The 19,163-nt window shown below is 41.6% G+C and overlaps 1 protein-coding gene across 5 annotated transcripts; it reads left to right on the top strand.

Moving 5' to 3' along the window:
• Positions 1–583: 583 nt before the first annotated feature.
• Positions 584–19,109, top strand: LOC105910078 (cyclin-dependent kinase 17-like). 5 transcript variants are annotated; one of them, XM_031574183.2, is made up of 18 exons: positions 584–913; positions 3,179–3,343; positions 4,407–4,553; positions 8,083–8,216; positions 8,561–8,686; positions 9,633–9,689; positions 12,195–12,309; positions 13,114–13,208; positions 13,436–13,498; positions 13,657–13,780; positions 13,970–14,090; positions 14,454–14,551; positions 14,650–14,755; positions 15,073–15,115; positions 15,199–15,289; positions 15,624–15,701; positions 15,968–16,096; positions 16,632–16,797. In XM_031574183.2, the coding sequence occupies exons 2-17, from the start codon at positions 3,214–3,216 to the stop codon at positions 16,069–16,071; spliced, it is 1,632 nt and encodes a 543-aa protein (XP_031430043.1). In that variant the 5' UTR covers positions 584–913; positions 3,179–3,213; the 3' UTR covers positions 16,072–16,096; positions 16,632–16,797. The 5 variants fall into 5 exon arrangements, with proteins under 5 accessions (XP_031430043.1, XP_031430042.1, XP_031430044.1 ...); XM_031574182.2 differs by having other exon boundaries at positions 584–928; XM_031574184.2 differs by lacking the exon at positions 584–913 and adding an exon at positions 972–1,856.
• Positions 19,110–19,163: the final 54 nt, after the last annotated feature.

Here is a 19,163-nt window from a genome sequence, read left to right as displayed (position 1 = left end):
TACAACTGCCTTCACTCACCTGTTTATTTCATTTCATGTACAGTACATGGTTAATATAGGCCTAACTTTCCAGCAGCATATAATAGTATTACATCGAATGCATTCATGGTGATTTTTTATCTTATTTATCTTCAGGATGTTTTACCCCTACATTTAATTTTCTGAATTACTCCACAGCTGCGTCGTTGCTAGCCTACAGGGAAAACAATTCATCCCTGTGATACCTCTGCTGAACTAGATTTATGGGTATAATTAAGTCATTTAGAGATTAACCGGGTACTCTATTCCTGTTGAGTTTTTGCCAACTGCATTGTGTGCCGTCACCACTTAAGCATCTTCTTAACTCTCTGTTTGTCAGTATTATGTCTGCATTACGTTGGTTATCCGTTGGTAATCCTGTCTCACTTTCCACATCTGGATAATCCGATCCGTCCGAGGTTTATCTTCCCCACTGCTCTTTCTGAATTGCTGTATTTAAGCGCCAGTGTACTTAACGTTTTAAAAGAGCTCTGTGTAAAACAGTGCATGGTGAGTAACTTCTGCGCTCTTGGTCTGCTTCCCTTAGATGTTCTCTTATTAAAATTACCCCTCCCATCCCTGTTTTGTCATTTGCCGTGGCATGCGCGCGCGCAGAAACTGCTTGACCGGACAGCTAGAATTGCAGAATCAGAACAACCTATTCAAGATAGACTCCAAATCGTTTTCAGTTTACGAAACCCCTCTGTCGCTGTGTGCCACGTGCTGGGTGCAGTGGATGTGCTGTCAGTGTGATTTGACACTTTATCATTAGCGGCTATCCAGGATGCTGTGTTCGGGGTAAAGGCAAAGTTGGTGCAGTGGATAGTTCCGTCCCAGCGCAGCGGTCCGCACAGATTCCTCGCAACATACCGGTCACACATCAGGATCACTGCAGGTTAGCAGCAGCAAGGTACTACTTGCATTTCACTTTGCCCCATTTGTTGTGATCAGACTGCTTTGGGGGTTGAACCTAAAAGCTATGTGCTTTGTTTAAATGTTCAATGCATATGGCTGCGTCTATGTTTGCTTGTGAATGGGCTCTTTTGACATTGCTGTTCCGGATTGCCTGTCTGTCCTGGATTGTGTGCATTAGATTTAACGTAGTTCACTGATTTAACAAAAATCCAGCCGTGCAACAATGGAAGAGAATGCGAGATACAAGGCTGCTAGCAGGATCGCTAACTCATCAGAGCTGTACCGGGATAGTTTCGGTCCCAACCCGTGTGAATTCGGGGAATAATGCGCGTGTAGACTCACGTTTACAACCGGACAATACACCAAATTTGTACTGATATCAGTTTCTTCTGTGAAATTATATGGTAAGGCCATCAAATATGTTAACATCCCTGTATTCGTGTACCGTAGGAGTCCTTATGGGTGTCCAATGCAGGAAACCACGGGGCTAAGACAGGCCCGGCCCGTGCTTGAGTTCTGCTCCAAGCAACCGTCCTCCATAAAAGCACAAGTTGTAGCATCCCTTTAAGAGCCACTTTCCGGTGCAAACGGTACTGTCGATGATGCCATTATCCAGAATATACCGGGATGTTGATCGCGAATAGGACCAAGGGACTAATACTAAAATACTATGAATTTGCAGACAGTCTCATTGTGGACGGTGGAGATTTCATGTTAAATTGAACGCCTTGATTGTAGCGGAACCCACAGGCTAGGGAATTATGGATTATTTAAATTCAGACGGAAAGCGCATCCTTTCCTGGTGTCAAAGGCTACAGTTTTAAGAGAACTCGCGTCGTGCTGAAAGATGCTGAAGGTTCATCTCTGCGTTGGTCAGTAGCCAACTTTGAGCCGCCACTCTCCTGTTCTACAGATATTCTAAGGTACAACAGATTTTCTGTTGTATCGCTGTGAATTTCAAAGAGGTTACATGGTTGTTGTTGTCAATATCCCGTCTATCTCCCATACAACACCGTGTGCATCCCTTGACCTATATATTGTTTGTACATTGTAGAAAATATCTTGTCGCTGTTAACGAGTGTAGCAGCAGAGAAGTGCCCCGTAGGTTCTCTCTGAAGATTCCTTTGATGTTTTGCATGAATTGTGCACATTTGTCCCTTGGGCATAATTTGCGTTTTTTTGCTGTACAGCAAAAATCCCTAGGTATTTATCATATTGACTTGGATATTCATTATCTAAATTGTCAACCAGTAATATATAATATTTTGTTTTGCAAACCACAGGAACTTGTGCCATCTACATCATGCTAAAAAGGTCTCAATAAAAGTTGTTTTCTTTCAAGAGATTATTTTAATTTGTAATTCTCAGTTGAGCAATTAGCTGTGACTACCATGCACCATGTGACATTACAGATCCAAGATAGCCTGCTAAACACAAGCATTAGACCCTGGCATAGCAACTGTAGATAGACTATTCTGTTACATAACATAGATACTAGTCTGGTATTTTGATGATTTTGTCATCACCCTAATCATCTCTAGAAAGTACTTCCTTAGGCCTCAAAGAACATGAATGTGATGATAGACATTAAGGCAAAACATAATGTTAGGGGTCAGAACATCAAAAGACAAACTTACTCATGACCTCCTGCAATAGAGAGTCTCAACTGCTTTAGAACACCACAACTTACTTTAATTTTCCACCATGTACCACTGTTTTCATATAATTTGGCATGAATATAACATGTGTTTAGCAGATTAGCTTGTGAATGTAGTGAGTAGTCTTTAAAATTTTAGCGCCTTTTAGTTGTGAAAGAGAGTGACATTAGCCGACTATATTTGCTGCAGTCTTCACATCTTGTATGCAGCTCTATGCCGTTATCCAGGTTTATTGTCTTCTTTTTCATATCTGTTTTGGAGTGGGCTTTGGCTGAACTAAAACGGTACACTACACTAATGGTTTATTTGGCTGTGGGGCAAGAGGAAGAGTGAATAGCAAAGACTGACCTGTTCCCTCCTAACCAGCCCAGGCAGACTATAAAGGGAAAGATCATAAAGGAAGGAGAGAGCAAAGTCCAACCAACTGTTCACAGTGTTGTAATGCTGCGAAAACAAGTGACTGGATTGCTGGGAGTGTATGTGTGGGTTAGTGACAGTATAGTGGCAACATGCTACACTGTTGACAGTGTTCTCATTCACAGTTGACAGCGTTCTCACATATTCTCAACGATTCTGCTCGGTTTCAGCCCCTCAGGTTCCTGAGGCCCATGTTCCTGGGCAGATGGACCGGATGAAGATCATTAAGAGGCGTTTGTCTATGAGCCTCCGCAGTGCCAGACCAGTTGACGAGTCTCTCTCAGAACTGGCTGAGCAGAACAACCTGGGTGAGCCATCCAATGTACGAGACCATGGTAAGAGACGTGCACACCCACACACATAATCTTCCAAAGAGTTGTGCTTATTATACACATGAATATTCAGAGCAAAGATGTGTATGGAATCTTCACTTGCTTCTTCTCAGCATGATGTTGAGTAATCCTACACTCTCCTCACTTAATTATCTCCCAAACACACACACCTCACACACATTGCCTGTTTGTTTGTAGTATAGATGACTGAATGGTGAATATAATACAAATGGAGAAATTATGTTTTAATTGGTTGAAACCAGGTTTGATACTCCATGCTAGTCACATGCTACATGCTAGTTGCGTTTGACTCAAAGAGAGAAAAATGTCTAAAAAGCTTATCGTTTCTCCCTCCTTAAATTCATCTCTCTTTCCAAATTACAGTGAAGTTAGTATTACGAAGTAAAATTAATAGAGTTTCTTTGGTAATATTAAATTCAATTCTTTAGTAAAATTAAATGTTAGAATGCTAGAACGTCATGTTGAGGTAATTGGTTGGGTGACACCCTAAACCTGTGACGTTGCACTGGACCCCTGTAACAGCTAGCTGAGCTTAAGTCACTATGTTACTGCTGTAACCAGTGAAGCTCTTCTTTCAGATCATGTTACCGTATCCCACATATTAACTGCATTCATATTTTTCATATTATTCCTCCGTCACATTCGTGTCACATCACAGTCTCTTTCTACACAGTGTTGCACTCAATAGCCAGCTATGTTTTTGCATTTAGTCTACATTTTTTTAACTAGTGGGGTTCTTATATACCCAGATTTATCAACAAGTAGTCGTTGTGGATAAAAATAAGATTGAAAGGTTACAGACTGATATATCGCCTGCATGAATTTGGCTTCATTTGAAAAGACTTACCCACACATATTATTGTCCATGTTTTTAGTTGATATTCTGTTCAGTTGACACAACCAAAGCTGCAGTGAGGTCCCCCCTCCCTGTGATCTGCTTTCACATGTTCTCCCTACATCCCGTTTTTTCTGTCTTTCTCTCTGTCTCTTGCTTCTGCTTGCTCTCCCCCCCCCCTCTGTCTGTCCATCTGTGTCTCTTCCTCAGAGGCCATAGTCTGCTCTGCCCTCCCTCCCGCCTCTCACAGCGCTCCCTCTTTCCTGCGGCAGTACGCCGGCGGGCTGGGCCGACCTGCGCTCAGGAGGGATGGGCTTGACCGACCCTGTCTGGGCCTCCACAGGACCGGCTCTCTTGGTGACTCTCTCCTGCTCTTTTTTCCCCCCTTTCTTCTCTCTGCCCCTGTCTCTTCCTCCTCTTCCCCCTCCGCTCCCTCCCCTCCGTATGCTAGCTCTCATACAGATATTTTAAAGTGATGCTGCACTCTATGTTTTTTTTAGCCTCCAAGTATGTGTTCACATGAGTTTTCAAAGAAAAAATGGAAGGAAGCACATTTCATTGTAGCATCGTACAGAACAAACAAGCTGTTTATGTAGAGTTTTGTGTTTTAAAGGCTCAGCAATCAGCCAGCTGTGGTCCTTCAGCCATGTTCTGCTCAAAACACCACCTTACTCCTTATAGTTTTAAACATTAATAGTAAGTTAACTCCGTTTAGACAGTAATCCATAGAACTGTAGACAATGGAAAAAAGGTTTTGTTTATATAAAGTCAGGTGAGGTAAATCACCACTGTAAACTTGAATTGATTTACAGTTACCTTAATGACAGTTGCATTGTTGTGTTTGGTGTGGATCGTAGGTTTGAGTTATGCAGCTACTGCGCTTTGGCTTTGGAATGCTTTTTGGGAAAAATAGCATAATGATAGCAGTGCTATGCTAATGCTACAGGCATCCTGTAGCATAATGCTATAGGCATCCTGTAGTATAATGATACCAGTGCTATAGGCATCCTGTAGCATAATGATACCAGTGCTATAGGCATCTTGTAGCATAATGCTATAGGCATCCTGTAGCATAATGATACCAGTGCTATAGGCATCCTGTAGCATAATGCTATAGGCATCCTGTAGCATAATGATACTAGTGCTATAGGCATCCTGTAGCTGAGATTGCAGTAGCTGTGGATGTTTGTCAGGCCTGTTGGAATGTCTGTATTGTATATCTTAGTGTCAGTGATGTTGGCAGAGTTTGGGGTATTAAGTATAGATTATATGGTCATGACGTGACTAAACTGGCAAGATACTGGAGTTTCTGTAAGGCTTTGGATGGATTGATGTATTGGAAAGCTTTAGGCAGCATTCAGACTGACAGATATTGCTGCATTTGTTGGCCGCTGGATCACATAATGGAATCGAATGTGTCAATGTCACATCTTATGTGACCATGCACTGTGCTGTGTTCATCCTCTGCATTCTAATTGAAAAGCCCAGAATAACATCTTTGCCCACAACTGCCAACTCTGTCAGATCTTACTGTAACTGAGGGAGGTAGGAGGTGAGGCCTGAGTGTCGCTCATAGACATGATTAGGGCACTTCACACAAGGATGCTGTGAACCTCAATGGAGACCGTGGCGTCTGAAACAAAAGTAGTCAGATTGTTGACCTCTGTTGGGATTTGGTCTGTCATCGCTGACAAACATGGTCACATTTCAAGTGCTATGAGTGGGATTTCCATTCCACTAAGTAGAGTAAGAGAAAGTATGAGAACATCCAACATTTGTCATGGAGGGTAGAGGGATTAGAGGATTTAGGGCTAATGTACGGTAATGCCTGTCATTTGGGTCCATGCAATCACAGGGCATGAAAGTATGAAATATTCCTCTTGTATACTTTTTGCTCTTGTGTGTACTTTTGTTTTCTGGTTCAGTGAACTGTGAGGGGTTCTAAGTACACTGTCACTAAACTCTGCTGTGTTATCAGTTGCTAAGCCCGTGAAACACAGTGTGTCTGTCCCGTCTCCTCAGTAGTGTTCTGACTTAGATCAGACCGTTAATTTGAGCTCTCTTAACATTCTTATTAATACTAATTAAAAAAAAATGAATGTTAAGTGAATAGTTTACACCAGAGGTCTTCAACCGGGGGTCCGCGACCCCCAGGGGGTCCGCGGAGGTACTGCAGGGGGTCCGCCAAATTATTTCATCTGAAGCATTTTTTCCCTCTTCCAAAAATGAAAAACGTCCAAAAGACTACATAAACATAAACAGAACGTAAAAAATGCTTTCTATTCCTTAAAAATAATATCCTACATAGGCTACCCATGAGTCTTCACGCGACAATTTGATCATAATGGTAACATATGCACTTTTAGCTACATTTAGCTATCTGGTGCCAAAAGACATCACCTGCCATAACCATACAAATCGTTTTGTAATTTCTCGGAACAAAAGTTCCTCGTCAGACACCACTGATGGCGGTTCAGATGATCTACCTTCAGAGGATGCCAACACCCCTTCCATGAACAGCCAAAAACGCAAACGGGAGTAGACACGTAAATATTCAGAGAATTATCTGAAGTTTGCCTTCACCTACAAAGAGAACGATGGTGAAAAATTAGCAGTGTGCGTGTTTTGCCCTTCCGTGCTATCAAACGAAACTATGAAACCATCAAAGCTGCAACGACACTCAAAGGCAACCCATGCTCACTTGAAAGAAAAAAACATTTAATATTTCCCGTTTAAAATCTTTTGAGGGCCAGCAGACCTTGATGAGACAATCAGCCAAAGTGTGCGAGCTAACTTTAAAAGCCTCTTATCAAGTTGCATTATGTGTCGCTCAGACCAAACAGCCATATGTAATTGCGGAAAGTTTAATATTGCCAACAGCTAGTGATATGTGCAAAACAATGTTTGGGAAGGATGAGTACGTAAAAAAACTGAAAAGCATCCCAATGCCCGCCCTATTGATGAATTGGCAGCTGATGTGAGGGCACTACTAGTCGCAAAACTCCCGAAGGCAGATTATTTTGCACTACAATTAGACGAATCCACCGATGTGTCAAACGAGGCTCAGCTTTTAGCTTTTTTGTGATTTGTCGACCAAAATGTCAAACGTCAGATCTCTCACTAGGTATGAGATATTTCATCCATACTTAAGCTTCTCAAGCTACTCATTTATTTGTCCCTCCCTAATTGAATACAGAGTGATGGCTAACTGTAAGGGAGAAAATGTTTCAATAATAAACAGAAATAAATTGAAACGAGGTGTGTGTCACAGATGATTTGTAATTCTGTTCAAAAATGTGTAGGGGAGTGTGTGTGTGTGTGACTGACACTTAGTTCCAAATAAATTATATGAATATCAGGCCCAAATTTGGGGCGGCGGGGGTGGGGGTCCCTGCTCAGTGTCTCCCTCAGCCAAGGGGTCCTTGGGCTGAAAAAGGTTGAAGACCCCTGGTTTACACATTACACACAACGTTCCTTATCACACTCAATGAAACCTGAGGAGCTTTTAGCAGTAGACTATGACTGAGATTTGAAGGATATAACTGTGAACAACTCAGATAATGTGGATTTGTCAGATGATTTTCATTGCTGAGGCGTGAAGGGCCCAAGTACCTTATTAAAGCAATATGAGTAATAGTAACATTAATAGTCGTAGAACCATACCTATATACAGAGTATTTTAAAGTCTTTACAGCTAATTAGTTATTTTAAGATTTAAATATAAAAATCGACCTCTAATCTCACCTAAAATGTAATTTTGACTAGATTATATCAGGCCGCTGTATTTATGTTTGAGTTTCTGTCTGTGGGTTTGTGTGTGTGTGTGTGTGTGTGTGTGTGTGTGTGTGTGTGTGTGTGTGTGTGTGTGTGTGTGTGTGTGTCGCAGGCATTGTTCATGAAAATGTAAAGATGGGCTCTGATGGAGAGAGTGATCAGGCATCTGGAACGTCATCAGATGAGGTGCAGAGTCCAGTTCGAGTTCGTATGAGGAACAACCACGCCAGGCGTATATGCAATGAGGTACTAAAACAGAACACATTCTATGCAGAATGAGTCAAAAACGACATGCTAGGTTTGGACATGCTAGGTTTGGACATTCAAATGCATGAATACATTTAAAATATATCCCTCAACATGTCAGTGCTTTTTTAACCCTGAGTGAAATCCTAATGTTGTGCTCTACTCTCTCTCTATCTTCTATCTATCTATCTATCTATCTATCTATCTACCTATCTATCTATCTATCTATCTATATAACTACCTATCTACATATATATGTCTATCTATCTATCTATCTATCTATCTATCTATCTATATAACTATCTATCTACATATATATGTCTATCTCTCTATCTCATCTGTAGGACATAAACAAGCGTCTCTCTCTGCCTGCTGACATTCGTCTGCCGGAGGGCTATCTGGAGAAGTTTGCCATGAACAGCCCCCCCTTTGACAAACCATTAAGCCGCAGACTCCGGAGGGCATCACTGGTAAGTCATTTTCTTAGTATTTTCTGGTAGCATTTTATTCTCTGTCACATCCTCTCCTCCTTTGGGATCAGGGGCAGAGGCAGGGCTTAAATTGGGCTGTCTGGGGCTCGGCCCCATCACATTCGCTCTCTAAGGTCATCGGGGGACGCTCAACCTCCATCTTCAACATTCTCGGCCTTAGTAATTCAAACAATGACTAAAACACGTTTTCACTTGTAGTATAGTATAGATAATGTAGCAAATGGTGAATATCATAGGTTTATCAGGGTTTCCTTTTGTACTGTTCATGTTTTTTCCCAAACGCCACCTTGCAGATCAATCCCCTCTTATTGTCAGTCAGATAGTGCAGATGGCACAGAGGCATGGCAAGGTAGGGATAGAAATAGGTCAGAAACTGACACCGAGACCTCATTTGGTTTCATAACTAAATGTAAATTGGTTTGATATTCTGCTTTTAAGAATGTCTGTTTAAAAACAACATACTTTTAATTTTGAACAAACTTTTTGTATGTTTAAAATCAACATAAGTATCGATTTAACTAAATGCTTTTTAACAAGTCGTACTTGAGATAACCTAGCTAACTGTTACATTAAGCGAGCTGGCAAGATCAAGTTCATGTTTAACGTCCGAGCAAGCAGGTGTGGTTTGAGCAGAATATCAGAGCAACTCAAATTATATGGAGAAAATAATGTCTCAAAATGATGTAGGCCTTTGAATGTAAAAATATTTTGGCTGTCACTGCTGCTGATGTGCACACATATGTGTTCCCATGGCAACCCTGAAACCACAGAGCCCAATTACAAATCCTAATTTAACCCTTAGGTAGAAGGTAGAAGTATTGAATGAGGTTTTAAGAGATTGTTTTGTACTAAATGATTCTCTGCTCTGGTCTTCAGCAACAGAGGAATATATCTACGCATTCTTATCAAACTTCTTTTCTTTCAGTCTGAGATTGGCTTTGGGAAACTGGAGACCTATATTAAACTGGACAAACTTGGAGAGGTAAGAGACACTTGGCCATCGCTTACAGCAGCAATTCATTCTGTCAGTGGAACTGTCATTGTACCCAATTCTGTCATATATAACACATTCTAAACTGTATGCAAGGCCATGAGTAGGTTTTGCACTAACGTAAGATACAATGGGCCCTAGTTTGGCGGCTGAAACTCTATGAAAGCCTATCCCCAACCCCCACCCCCGTCTTAAACTCTGGCAATAAATTATATATTCCACCGAGGCGCAGATTTGGGATATAGGCGTGGTGACATATTCTTATCGGACAGGGCAGGTTTCCATGCACCAATCACAAACCATCACTGCCTAATATTGATTTATCTATCTGGCAAATAAATATCACATTCCCTTTATTGGTAGAGTGGTGCATTATGCCTACATATTTCTATATTAACTAGGATGCAGGAGCAAACGTTATGGGTTAATGCAATTAATCCATCTCAGATATCCTCAAAGTTAACAGATATCCTAACAGATAAAAAAAAGGAAAAAATAATTGTTTTAAAAGTTTAAACCCACTTTAAAGACTCAAGTTTTTGGGAGGAAGTAGTCTATGTTCAGCAGTAAACGAATATCATCTGTCATGTAAATACACAATAATGACTTTTCTTGTTATTTATATTCACATATTGTAGTCTAGTAAGATTGAGGCAGAAGAAGAAAGGCCATGACTCACAAGCGCATTTTCCACAAAAGGTCTCTTTTCTTGGCATAGCTGCAATGGAATACAGAGTGAGATTGCATTTCGGTTAGTCCAGGTTCAAATTCATCAACATAAACATTGCTTACAACCTCCCATATCTTATGCCACTCTCCATTCATGTAGGCTAACCGTTACTGCTGCTCTTGCGTTTTTATGCATCAGGTTTCAATTCTCAAGCGAGAACAAAGCAGTGAATCAGAGAAATAAAACATTATTTTCTGATTGTTTCACGGTGGTCACATTCTAAAGCATAAATAATCACGGCTACACCGCCACACAACCCTGCGGGGGCATTTTGTGTGAATGCAGTCTAGGCGCACGCTTCATCCTTCTGTCTGCACTGGCCTCTGTGCTCTGCGTGGGTGTGGGTGTGTGTGTGTGTGTGTGTGTGTGTGTGTGTGTGTGTGTGTGTGTGTGTGTGTGTGTGTGTGTGTGTGTGTGTGTGTGTGTGTATGAGTGTGTGTGTGTGTGTGTGTGTGTGTGTCTGTGGCTCTCAGAGAGGAATGAGATCCGTCCCCCTTCAAAGAGTCGTTATTCTCATCGCTAATTTTGGGGAACGGAGTGAAAGTTTTAAAGTTTAAGTATACCCCCTAGCTATGAGCCTAACTCTGCCCACGCCATAATTTTGATAATGCTGAAAGGTGGACAAGGGGCTGAGAGGGGTAGAGAGTTTGCTCTATTTGAATGTATGTATATCAGATAGATAGATAGATAGATGGATACTTTATTAATCCCGAGGGAAATTTAGGTCATCCAGTATACACTTATACACTTATGCACTTGTGCAACTCACAAACATACATATACATAAATCACATACACATCGGGAGAACATGTTCACAGGGAGTGGGGTGTTTACAGATACAGGATAGATCTGACCCTATAGTACAGTGTGCATTGATTGTGACAGTGTTGATGTCCACGAGGAAAGTAGTGCAAAGAGAGACGTAGAGAAGTCCCAAACGGTTGACTCTACATCAGCATTGGATGATTTTAAACAGTAGATGTGTGTTTCTAGCATTGATTTGATTCATCACAGTACAGTCATATAATTTAGTTTACAACTTAAAAATGCATTTAAGTGAGTACTACTTTAAGAAAATCCAGGTTTCCATCTTAAAACTTTAATTTCCATAGAAAAATTTAGCTGACCTCTCGCAGCACAGCAAGTGCCAGGATGGCTGCTGAAACATTTAACATTTAGGCAAAGATGTAAGCTATAGGCCTACATTTTTCATTTCAATACCTAGTTCCAAAATTGCATATGTGTTCCATTAGACGAATTTAGATTCTTCAATTGAATGTGTATCATATGTTACGCATGTCTGAACATTTTACAAACTAGGCCTATATAATATATAAATGCTCCACAATTTGTGTAGGAGCTTTATGGAATCTATGGAATCTAAGTAAGCAAAACGCATACCCTGATTAACAATATAGCAGTCTGTTCGAAGGGAGGTTTTGTTTTGAACAACAAAAGAAGCACTTCAGTTTATTCCTTGGAAAAGTGCTCTTGACAAATACTGTCCAGAACCCGTGTCGATATCGCCATCTTACTTTGTAGTCTCGTCTGATGCACTCAGTTAAAAGCGACTGCTCTGCAATGCTATTGGACGGCTTCCCATTTAGTGCATCTGACCACACTTTTCTTAAGTGTTTCTTTTCGTGAGACAATGTGCATGCGTCTGTAGTTTCCGCCTGACATTTTTGCTCTCAAACTAGGAGTCCGTACAGTTTTTCACAATGTGGTGTGAGAAACAAACAGTCCCTCTGTTCTTCTTTTTTAGGGCACTTATGCTACTGTGTTCAAAGGACGCAGTAAACTGACGGACAACCTTGTGGCGCTGAAAGAAATTCGCCTGGAACATGAGGAGGGAGCTCCCTGCACTGCCATACGAGAAGGTAGACCACTCTTGCTGTATCTCAGATGGTCTACCGAAGGGGAAGTACGGCGGCTGGCAGAGTTGTACCATGCTGCAATGGTGGTAGCATTAGCTAGTAAAATAATTCTGTGCCAAATATCTTTATGCATTCAGAAATAATCACCACACCACAAAATTCATTAAAATCATTATTGATGTCTTCATTGTAATGGGGTAGATATAAACCACTCGGAAATCCGGAGTTGATGGCTCTTATGGTACAACACCACTATGACGTTTGGAAACCAGATTTCCATGAAACTTACTGACCAGTGACTGGTCTATAACTGACTATACGCTGACTAAACACTGACTATGCTGATCCGTGTTTAGGATCCTAGCATATGTGTATACATGCAGGTGTACACACTTTTAGATTCTGTGCAGTTTACAGGCTGTGGTTTGTAAGCCTGTTTTACATTTGTGTTAAAAATGCCTGCTTGTGTTCAAAATACCAGTGTGTTTTAGCTCTGATGATACAGACATGTTTGCTCTTACTAAAGATGGCAGATCAAAAATATGTTCTGCCCTCTAGTGGTAGGATGAGGTCCTCCACCCTTCACCCTCCACATGATGTGTCACACAAGCTAGTTCTTATAAGCTAGGGCTTATTATGTTGTTTCATATCTAGGCTATTTTGTTCCTGTTTAAAGTGAAATTACCTAAATGTTTTCAAAATCATTCCCTGTAAACCACTGTTTTGAAGCAGCTAAATGTTTCATATGCAAAAAAATGAGTAGTAATCTCATCACTAATGTCCACCCTCTTTCCCTGTCTTTTTCAGTGTCTCTTTTAAAAGACTTGAAACATGCCAACATAGTCACTCTGCATGATATTATCCATACAGACAAGTGCCTCACGCTTGTGTTTGAATATTTGGTAAGTATCTGAACTGGACTCATAGTTTATGGTTGTGTATGTGTGTGTGTTTGTGGGTGTATGTGTGTCTGTGTGTGTATGTATGTGTGTGTCTGTGTGTGTGTGTATGTGTGTGTCTGTGTGTTTGTGTAGGTGTGTGTGTGTGTGTGTGTGTGTGTGTGTATGTGTGTGTGAGTGTGAGTGTGTGTGAGGGATGGATCATCTAAAGCATTGATTGTGTTTGCCAGGAGAAGGATCTGAAACAGTATATGGACGACTGCGGAAGCCTGATGAGTGTGCACAATGTGAAGGTACTAGGAGGTGTCTGTTAGGAAGCGCTGAGCTCATGAGATGTTTTATGATCAAATCTCATTACACCATAATCGAAATGTATGCTCTCATCAGCAAAAGCGTTAAAACCTTTGCTATTTCTCTCCTCCACTCTCTGTCCCTCTGTCTACCTCTATAGATCTTTCTGTTCCAGCTTTTGCGGGGTCTCTCCTACTGCCACCGCAGGAAGGTGCTGCACAGAGACCTGAAGCCACAGAACCTCCTCATCAACGAGAAAGGAGAGCTCAAACTAGCTGACTTTGGTGAGAAGGAAACTTCATTTACACATATGAACATCGAAGCTATTTACAAGCTTAGACTTCCAAAAGACTTTTTTCTCAGGTGTTGGCAGTACTTCATACTAGCTAGTTTGTGCAGGTTTGTTCAATCAAGACACATAAGAGACTCATCTGATCATCTGATTTAGCGTGTGAATTTGACTTGTGTTTCAGGTCTGGCACGGGCCAAATCTGTCCCCACGAAGACATACTCTAATGAGGTGGTGACTCTGTGGTACCGGCCACCTGACGTGCTGCTGGGATCTACGGAGTACTCCACCCCTATAGACATGTGGTGAGACAGACTCTGCCGGTGTCACACTGTGTCTGTGTTGCCCTTGGGCACATGTCAGTGGCTGATAAAATCAAGTCAATTGTCACGGCCTACAGAAATGGATTATAAAAAATGCTCAATATTAATATTTTCTCACTGAGTTCATTGTATATCACATACATCATATTTAAATATCCTTTGTGGGTGTAGACTACAATGTTTTGTTGTGTATTTTAATTTGAGTTTTAAGAGAAAAGATAATTAGATGTCTGTTCCATCCTCATCTCTCCATCCTCAGTCCAGTTATGACTGAAGAGGTTGCAACCAGGTGCTGTAAAATCTTTGAACGAAATGTTGTCAATGGGTCTTTCTTTCCCTCAACAGGGGAGTGGGGTGTATATTTTATGAGATGGTCACTGGTCGGCCACTGTTTCCAGGTTCCACAGTGGAGGATGAGCTTCACCTTATATTTCGCATCCTAGGTGAGACCTTCTTATCTGGGTAGAGAATTTGTTCATGTGTGACTGTGCCTCTGTCTGTTTGGATACTGTTGGTTACATTGTCTATCTGCTTTTTTCAGGCACACCATCAGATCTCTCTTGGCCAGGAATTAGAGGCAGTGAAGAGTTTAAGAAGTACAATTTCCCTCGGTACCACCAAGAGCCCCTGGTCTCTCACGCTCCCCGGTCTGTCCCTCTTTACCTCGCCTACACCTTTTTCCTTGCTTTCCTTTTTTCTTTAGTGCTGCCTTCATTGTTAAATGTGCTGTATGAATTAATAAAGTAGAACTTCAATAGAACATTTACTTTTAGTACTTCATGACATGATCAGATCCAAATAATTTTTACCAATGGGTCATTCTGAGAGAAATAACCAAATATTATGGTCATCACAACAATGAGATTTAGTTTGTGTTGTCATCTGTTTTCTGCATGGAAAATGTTTTTTTTTTTTTTTTAAATGGCACATCAGAAAACTCATAGCATTGTGGTTTGTTCAATAGGATAGACAGCGATGGACATGATTTGCTGTTGCAATTACTGAAGGTCAGTGTGATTTTGGATCTTTCCTCCGTGTGAGTACACCCGTTCACCTCACACACAGTGCTCACAGTGTTGTCTCTGTGCAGTTTGACCCAAAGGCTCGTGTTTGTGCAGATGAAGCTTTGAGGCACCGGTACTTCAACAGTTTCGGCGACCAGGTGCACGTGCTACCAGACAGTGAGTTTCACCATCAATACCGACCGATACTAGCTGTATACACAATGTATAGGCACAGTTGTTATCATAAACTAGGTCATTCACTAGCTATAGATAGAAAGTTGAGTGACCACATGACCACAAACACAGGAGTCATTACAACATTGATTCAAATCAGGATAGTTTTAAAAGGTGGTTAAAGGTTCTAGATTTAGCAGAGTTTGGGTAGAGGGGATAAGACCAACAAACAGTAACAGTAAAACATGACACCATGAATTGTGAATTACCTGTAATGGTGAGGTCCACATAATGAGTAGAAAACATTAAGAGGCCTGGCGCTTGTGTACTTTTTCAGCGGCTTCCATCTTCTCAGTGAAAGACATTAAGCTCCAGAAGGACCCAGGAAGGCGCCCAGTGAGACAAGCCGACACAGGTTAGTCACACACACACACACACACACTCACACACACTCACAGACACACACACACACAGCAGTAAGAAACGTACCTGTATCACATCTGTGACGTGTTTGTGGTAATTGTGAAGTTGTGTCTCTTCTTTCTCTTCCTTCTTGCTCACTGCCGCCGCCTGTGAACTTTGCATCTCTGTCCTCTCGCCCCTCCGCTTCCTCTTCGTATGTGTCTGTCTTTCGCTGTTCGTCTGTCGCTCCCTGGCCATGCCCTGTCCCACATAACGCAGCGGGCCGTAAGGTAGAGTATGTTACTCATGAGTTTGCCCAAAGAGAAGAAGCCAAACCAGGGCTGCTGCCCTCCTCCTCCTCCTCCTCTCCCCCCACAGGCTGAATCAGCCATGGTTACCATCACCATGGTAATTATCTGCTCTCTCTCTCTTTCCCTCTCTGATCCCTCTCGCTCTTCCCCTTCTCTTCCTGAACCTGTTTGTGATAAAGCATGACCTTTGGTGTTTTCATTTCATTTTTTGGTGTGTTCAGAAGCCACTGGAGCACTTGTGATGAACTTTCATTACATTACATTTAGTCATTTAGCAGACGCTTTTATCCAAAGACACTTACATGTCAGAGTTTCATTTCCATTTGTGACTGTCAAGTACTGACTACCCAGAAGTGAACTGACTCCACATAGACATTTTGAGAGGACGGGAAATGCTAAGGTATCCAACTGTTAAATGAAACGGAAACATTTACTGGTATCCTTGTGATGCGAAGGCAATTTCACGATCATATTTTACTGGTTTTGTGCAAGTGTTTAATGTTTGACACATAAATTCACATTGACCAGCTGCTCAACATTAAAGTGTCTAACAGTAGAACAACAGAGCAAACATACAAATGGGCAATCTCACCAACACCAACAATCTCTCCTTCTCTCTCTCTCTCTTTCAGCCGAGGGAAAGAATCGGAGGCAGAGTGTGTTGTTTTAGGACAAAGAGGCTTTTTGCACTTATTTATCCAACACACAAACTGAGATATAAAATATAACCATGGAGACAAACATCAAAATCCAGATGAAGAACTTGGGAGTAGAATGGAGAAATTGAAGGAACTCTGACAAAACTAAAGGACGAGGAAGAGGACAAACCTCATTGCTGCTGCTGCTGCTGCATCTTTTTTCGTTTGTTTTCAGGACCCCGACTGTGGAACAGAGGTGGATTATCTTGACAGTTAGCTAAGCTGCGGTTGCTACTCAGCTGTATCTTCTATATCACATCACATCTCAGCATGCATACAGCGGGGTGCACCCACTTTCACTCACTGCATTGACGTGTGCCAGTGTCGGTACTCGTGGTAGTGTGTGGCCCAGGTGGCATTTCATTGGCATATAACCTAAAAATCAAGCAGCTGCTACCACTCCACTGGTGAACACGTAACGGTTGTGCTTCCCTTAAGTAACATACGTATTATTTACTAGTCTGGATAACACGGGATGAGAACTCATGTGCTTCACATGTTTCACAGATATAATTATTCTGGCACCTTATTTCTCTGTGAACTCACTCAGGCGTATTGCTTCATAAAACACACCTTTGTGTGGAATGGACAGAACTGTGTTTTGTGTATGTGTGAGGATGTTTTCACTGAGACTCGTGTATACACCATGACACAACCATGGCATTTAACATGCTCACTCTGCTCAGGGGCAGAGCCATATAGGCTTGTGGGTATTGTAGTTCTATAGTCTCACTGAAAATGTGACACTGTGATGGTAGATTTACAGAGCTCAGTTTAGGCCATTCAAGAATCTGGCTGGAAGCCAGAGCCGTCTATGGCTATTAACAGAAAAGAGTCAGATCCAAAGGAGGATCTTCAGATCTTAACCCAGTTCAAAACAGAAAGCAATACAAAAACTAGGACATCTACAGGGATATTAAGTCTGTTGTCTAGTACTCATATCTCAGAAACTCTGAGAGCTCTGGGAGCTCAGCAGGGCATTGTGTGTTCAGTTCTCTCAGTCTTGCATAGGCTATACCTCAGTACATGTAAACCACTCTCATCCCCAGACAGGACCATTGACTCTTACTTCACTGGTTATTCACATAGGTACGCACTCCTCTCCAAGTCACTGCTAATGATCTCCCATGGTTGTGCATCATCTGTGGAAATGCACGTACACACAGACACCTCATGGCACACTTTGGTCCACACACAAATTGTGTAGAAACAACTGAAGAGAACCCAACTCAGAAGGCAAGGACTCTAAAAAATGCTGTGTGTCCTTCCCTCTTAACATATGAATTGTTCTTGTCAACTATTTGTTTGTTGTTGTCTATTCATGTTTTGGTTGTGAAGGTTAGAGGATTAATTGTGGCTCAGGTTTACTGGACAAAGGGTCTCCTAAAGAGACTGAGCACAGTACTCATCCTCACTTGCCACCTCGGGACCTCATCTTAGCATTATCTGATTTGCAGAAACCGTGTCATCTCCATGTTGAGTTAATTTGATGTCGGTGTCATTCTGGAGATTCACAGTACCCCTCAGCCATAGGCTGTTTCACACGGCATACTATTATACTGAAAACGTGCACCACAGAATATGGGCCTCTCCGAAGAAAAGGAGTTCGTACTTCACCACTGTTTCCGGTTCTTAGCCTGAGGTTAGAGTAAACTCCTTGGAGGGCTACATATTAGCACCACTATACAAAGACTTGCTCTCATTACACATGGAATGCAATTGAGCACGTTGTCTTTGAAAGCTTAGCCAGGTTGGGTTTTCACACCCAGGCGTCACATCAGATTAAAACATGCTAGCTTTCTTATCTACTTAGCAGTATTTTCTGTTACTTGACTTTGAACAGATATCACTAGATTGAGGCTAAGGTTGCTAAATGTCATCATGGTGATCTTGTGGTGAATGTAGACACTGGTTGAGTTAACTCTGATGTGTAGATTTCAACAGGGCTGCAGAAGGGCCAGCTGAAGCCCTGAAGATGGAACCTGTGATGTAAATGTAAAGTGGAAAACAGCTGTTAAAAACATACCCAAGCCGTTTGACTCAAGCCCAATATGAAGCAGATAGATAAGTTAAGTTGGCTTGCTAATGCTGCAAATAGAACAACTAGCTCCTCAGCTACATCATGTTTGGTGCATTCATTCCAGTAATATTTGAAATTTTGTCTTCCTTTGTAAGTTGCTCATCACTTAAATCAAGGGAACCCAGAGCAGCTCACCAAATGGGACAAGAATCAACCTGTTTACCGAGTGTACGATTTCCTGTTTCCCTAGCTGGTATTGTTTTTTTCCTGCTCATCCTCTCATTTCAAGACAGAAGTCATCCTAAGATGAAGCGAGTTCAGCCTGTCTGGCAAGTCTAGCTGTCTTCTATCCAATGAAGGATTCTCCACTAATAAACATGTCTGGAAGTCAAGCCTCTCATTGTGCCCCTCCTTTGCATGTGAATAAGGCTTTTAGATTTTAAGAT

This window comes from Clupea harengus, chromosome 1 (assembly GCF_900700415.2).
Source record: "Clupea harengus chromosome 1, Ch_v2.0.2, whole genome shotgun sequence".
In the NCBI taxonomy this organism is placed as follows: Eukaryota; Metazoa; Chordata; class Actinopteri; order Clupeiformes; family Clupeidae; genus Clupea; species Clupea harengus.
Note: the sequence above shows the minus strand (reverse complement) of the source record. Positions and strands in the feature narration are given on the sequence as shown.

Bases quoted from the DNA above. Each gene is read 5' to 3' on its own strand.
- LOC105910078 (XM_031574183.2), top strand. From the start codon at position 3,214: ATGGACCGGATGAAGATCATTAAGAGGCGTTTGTCTATGAGCCTCCGC. The intron at 13,781-13,969 runs GTGAGAAGGAAA...CTTGTGTTTCAG, and splicing joins GCTCAAACTAGCTGACTTTG to GTCTGGCACGGGCCAAATCT. The intron at 14,756-15,072 runs GTCTGTCCCTCT...TTTGTTCAATAG, and splicing joins CTGGTCTCTCACGCTCCCCG to GATAGACAGCGATGGACATG.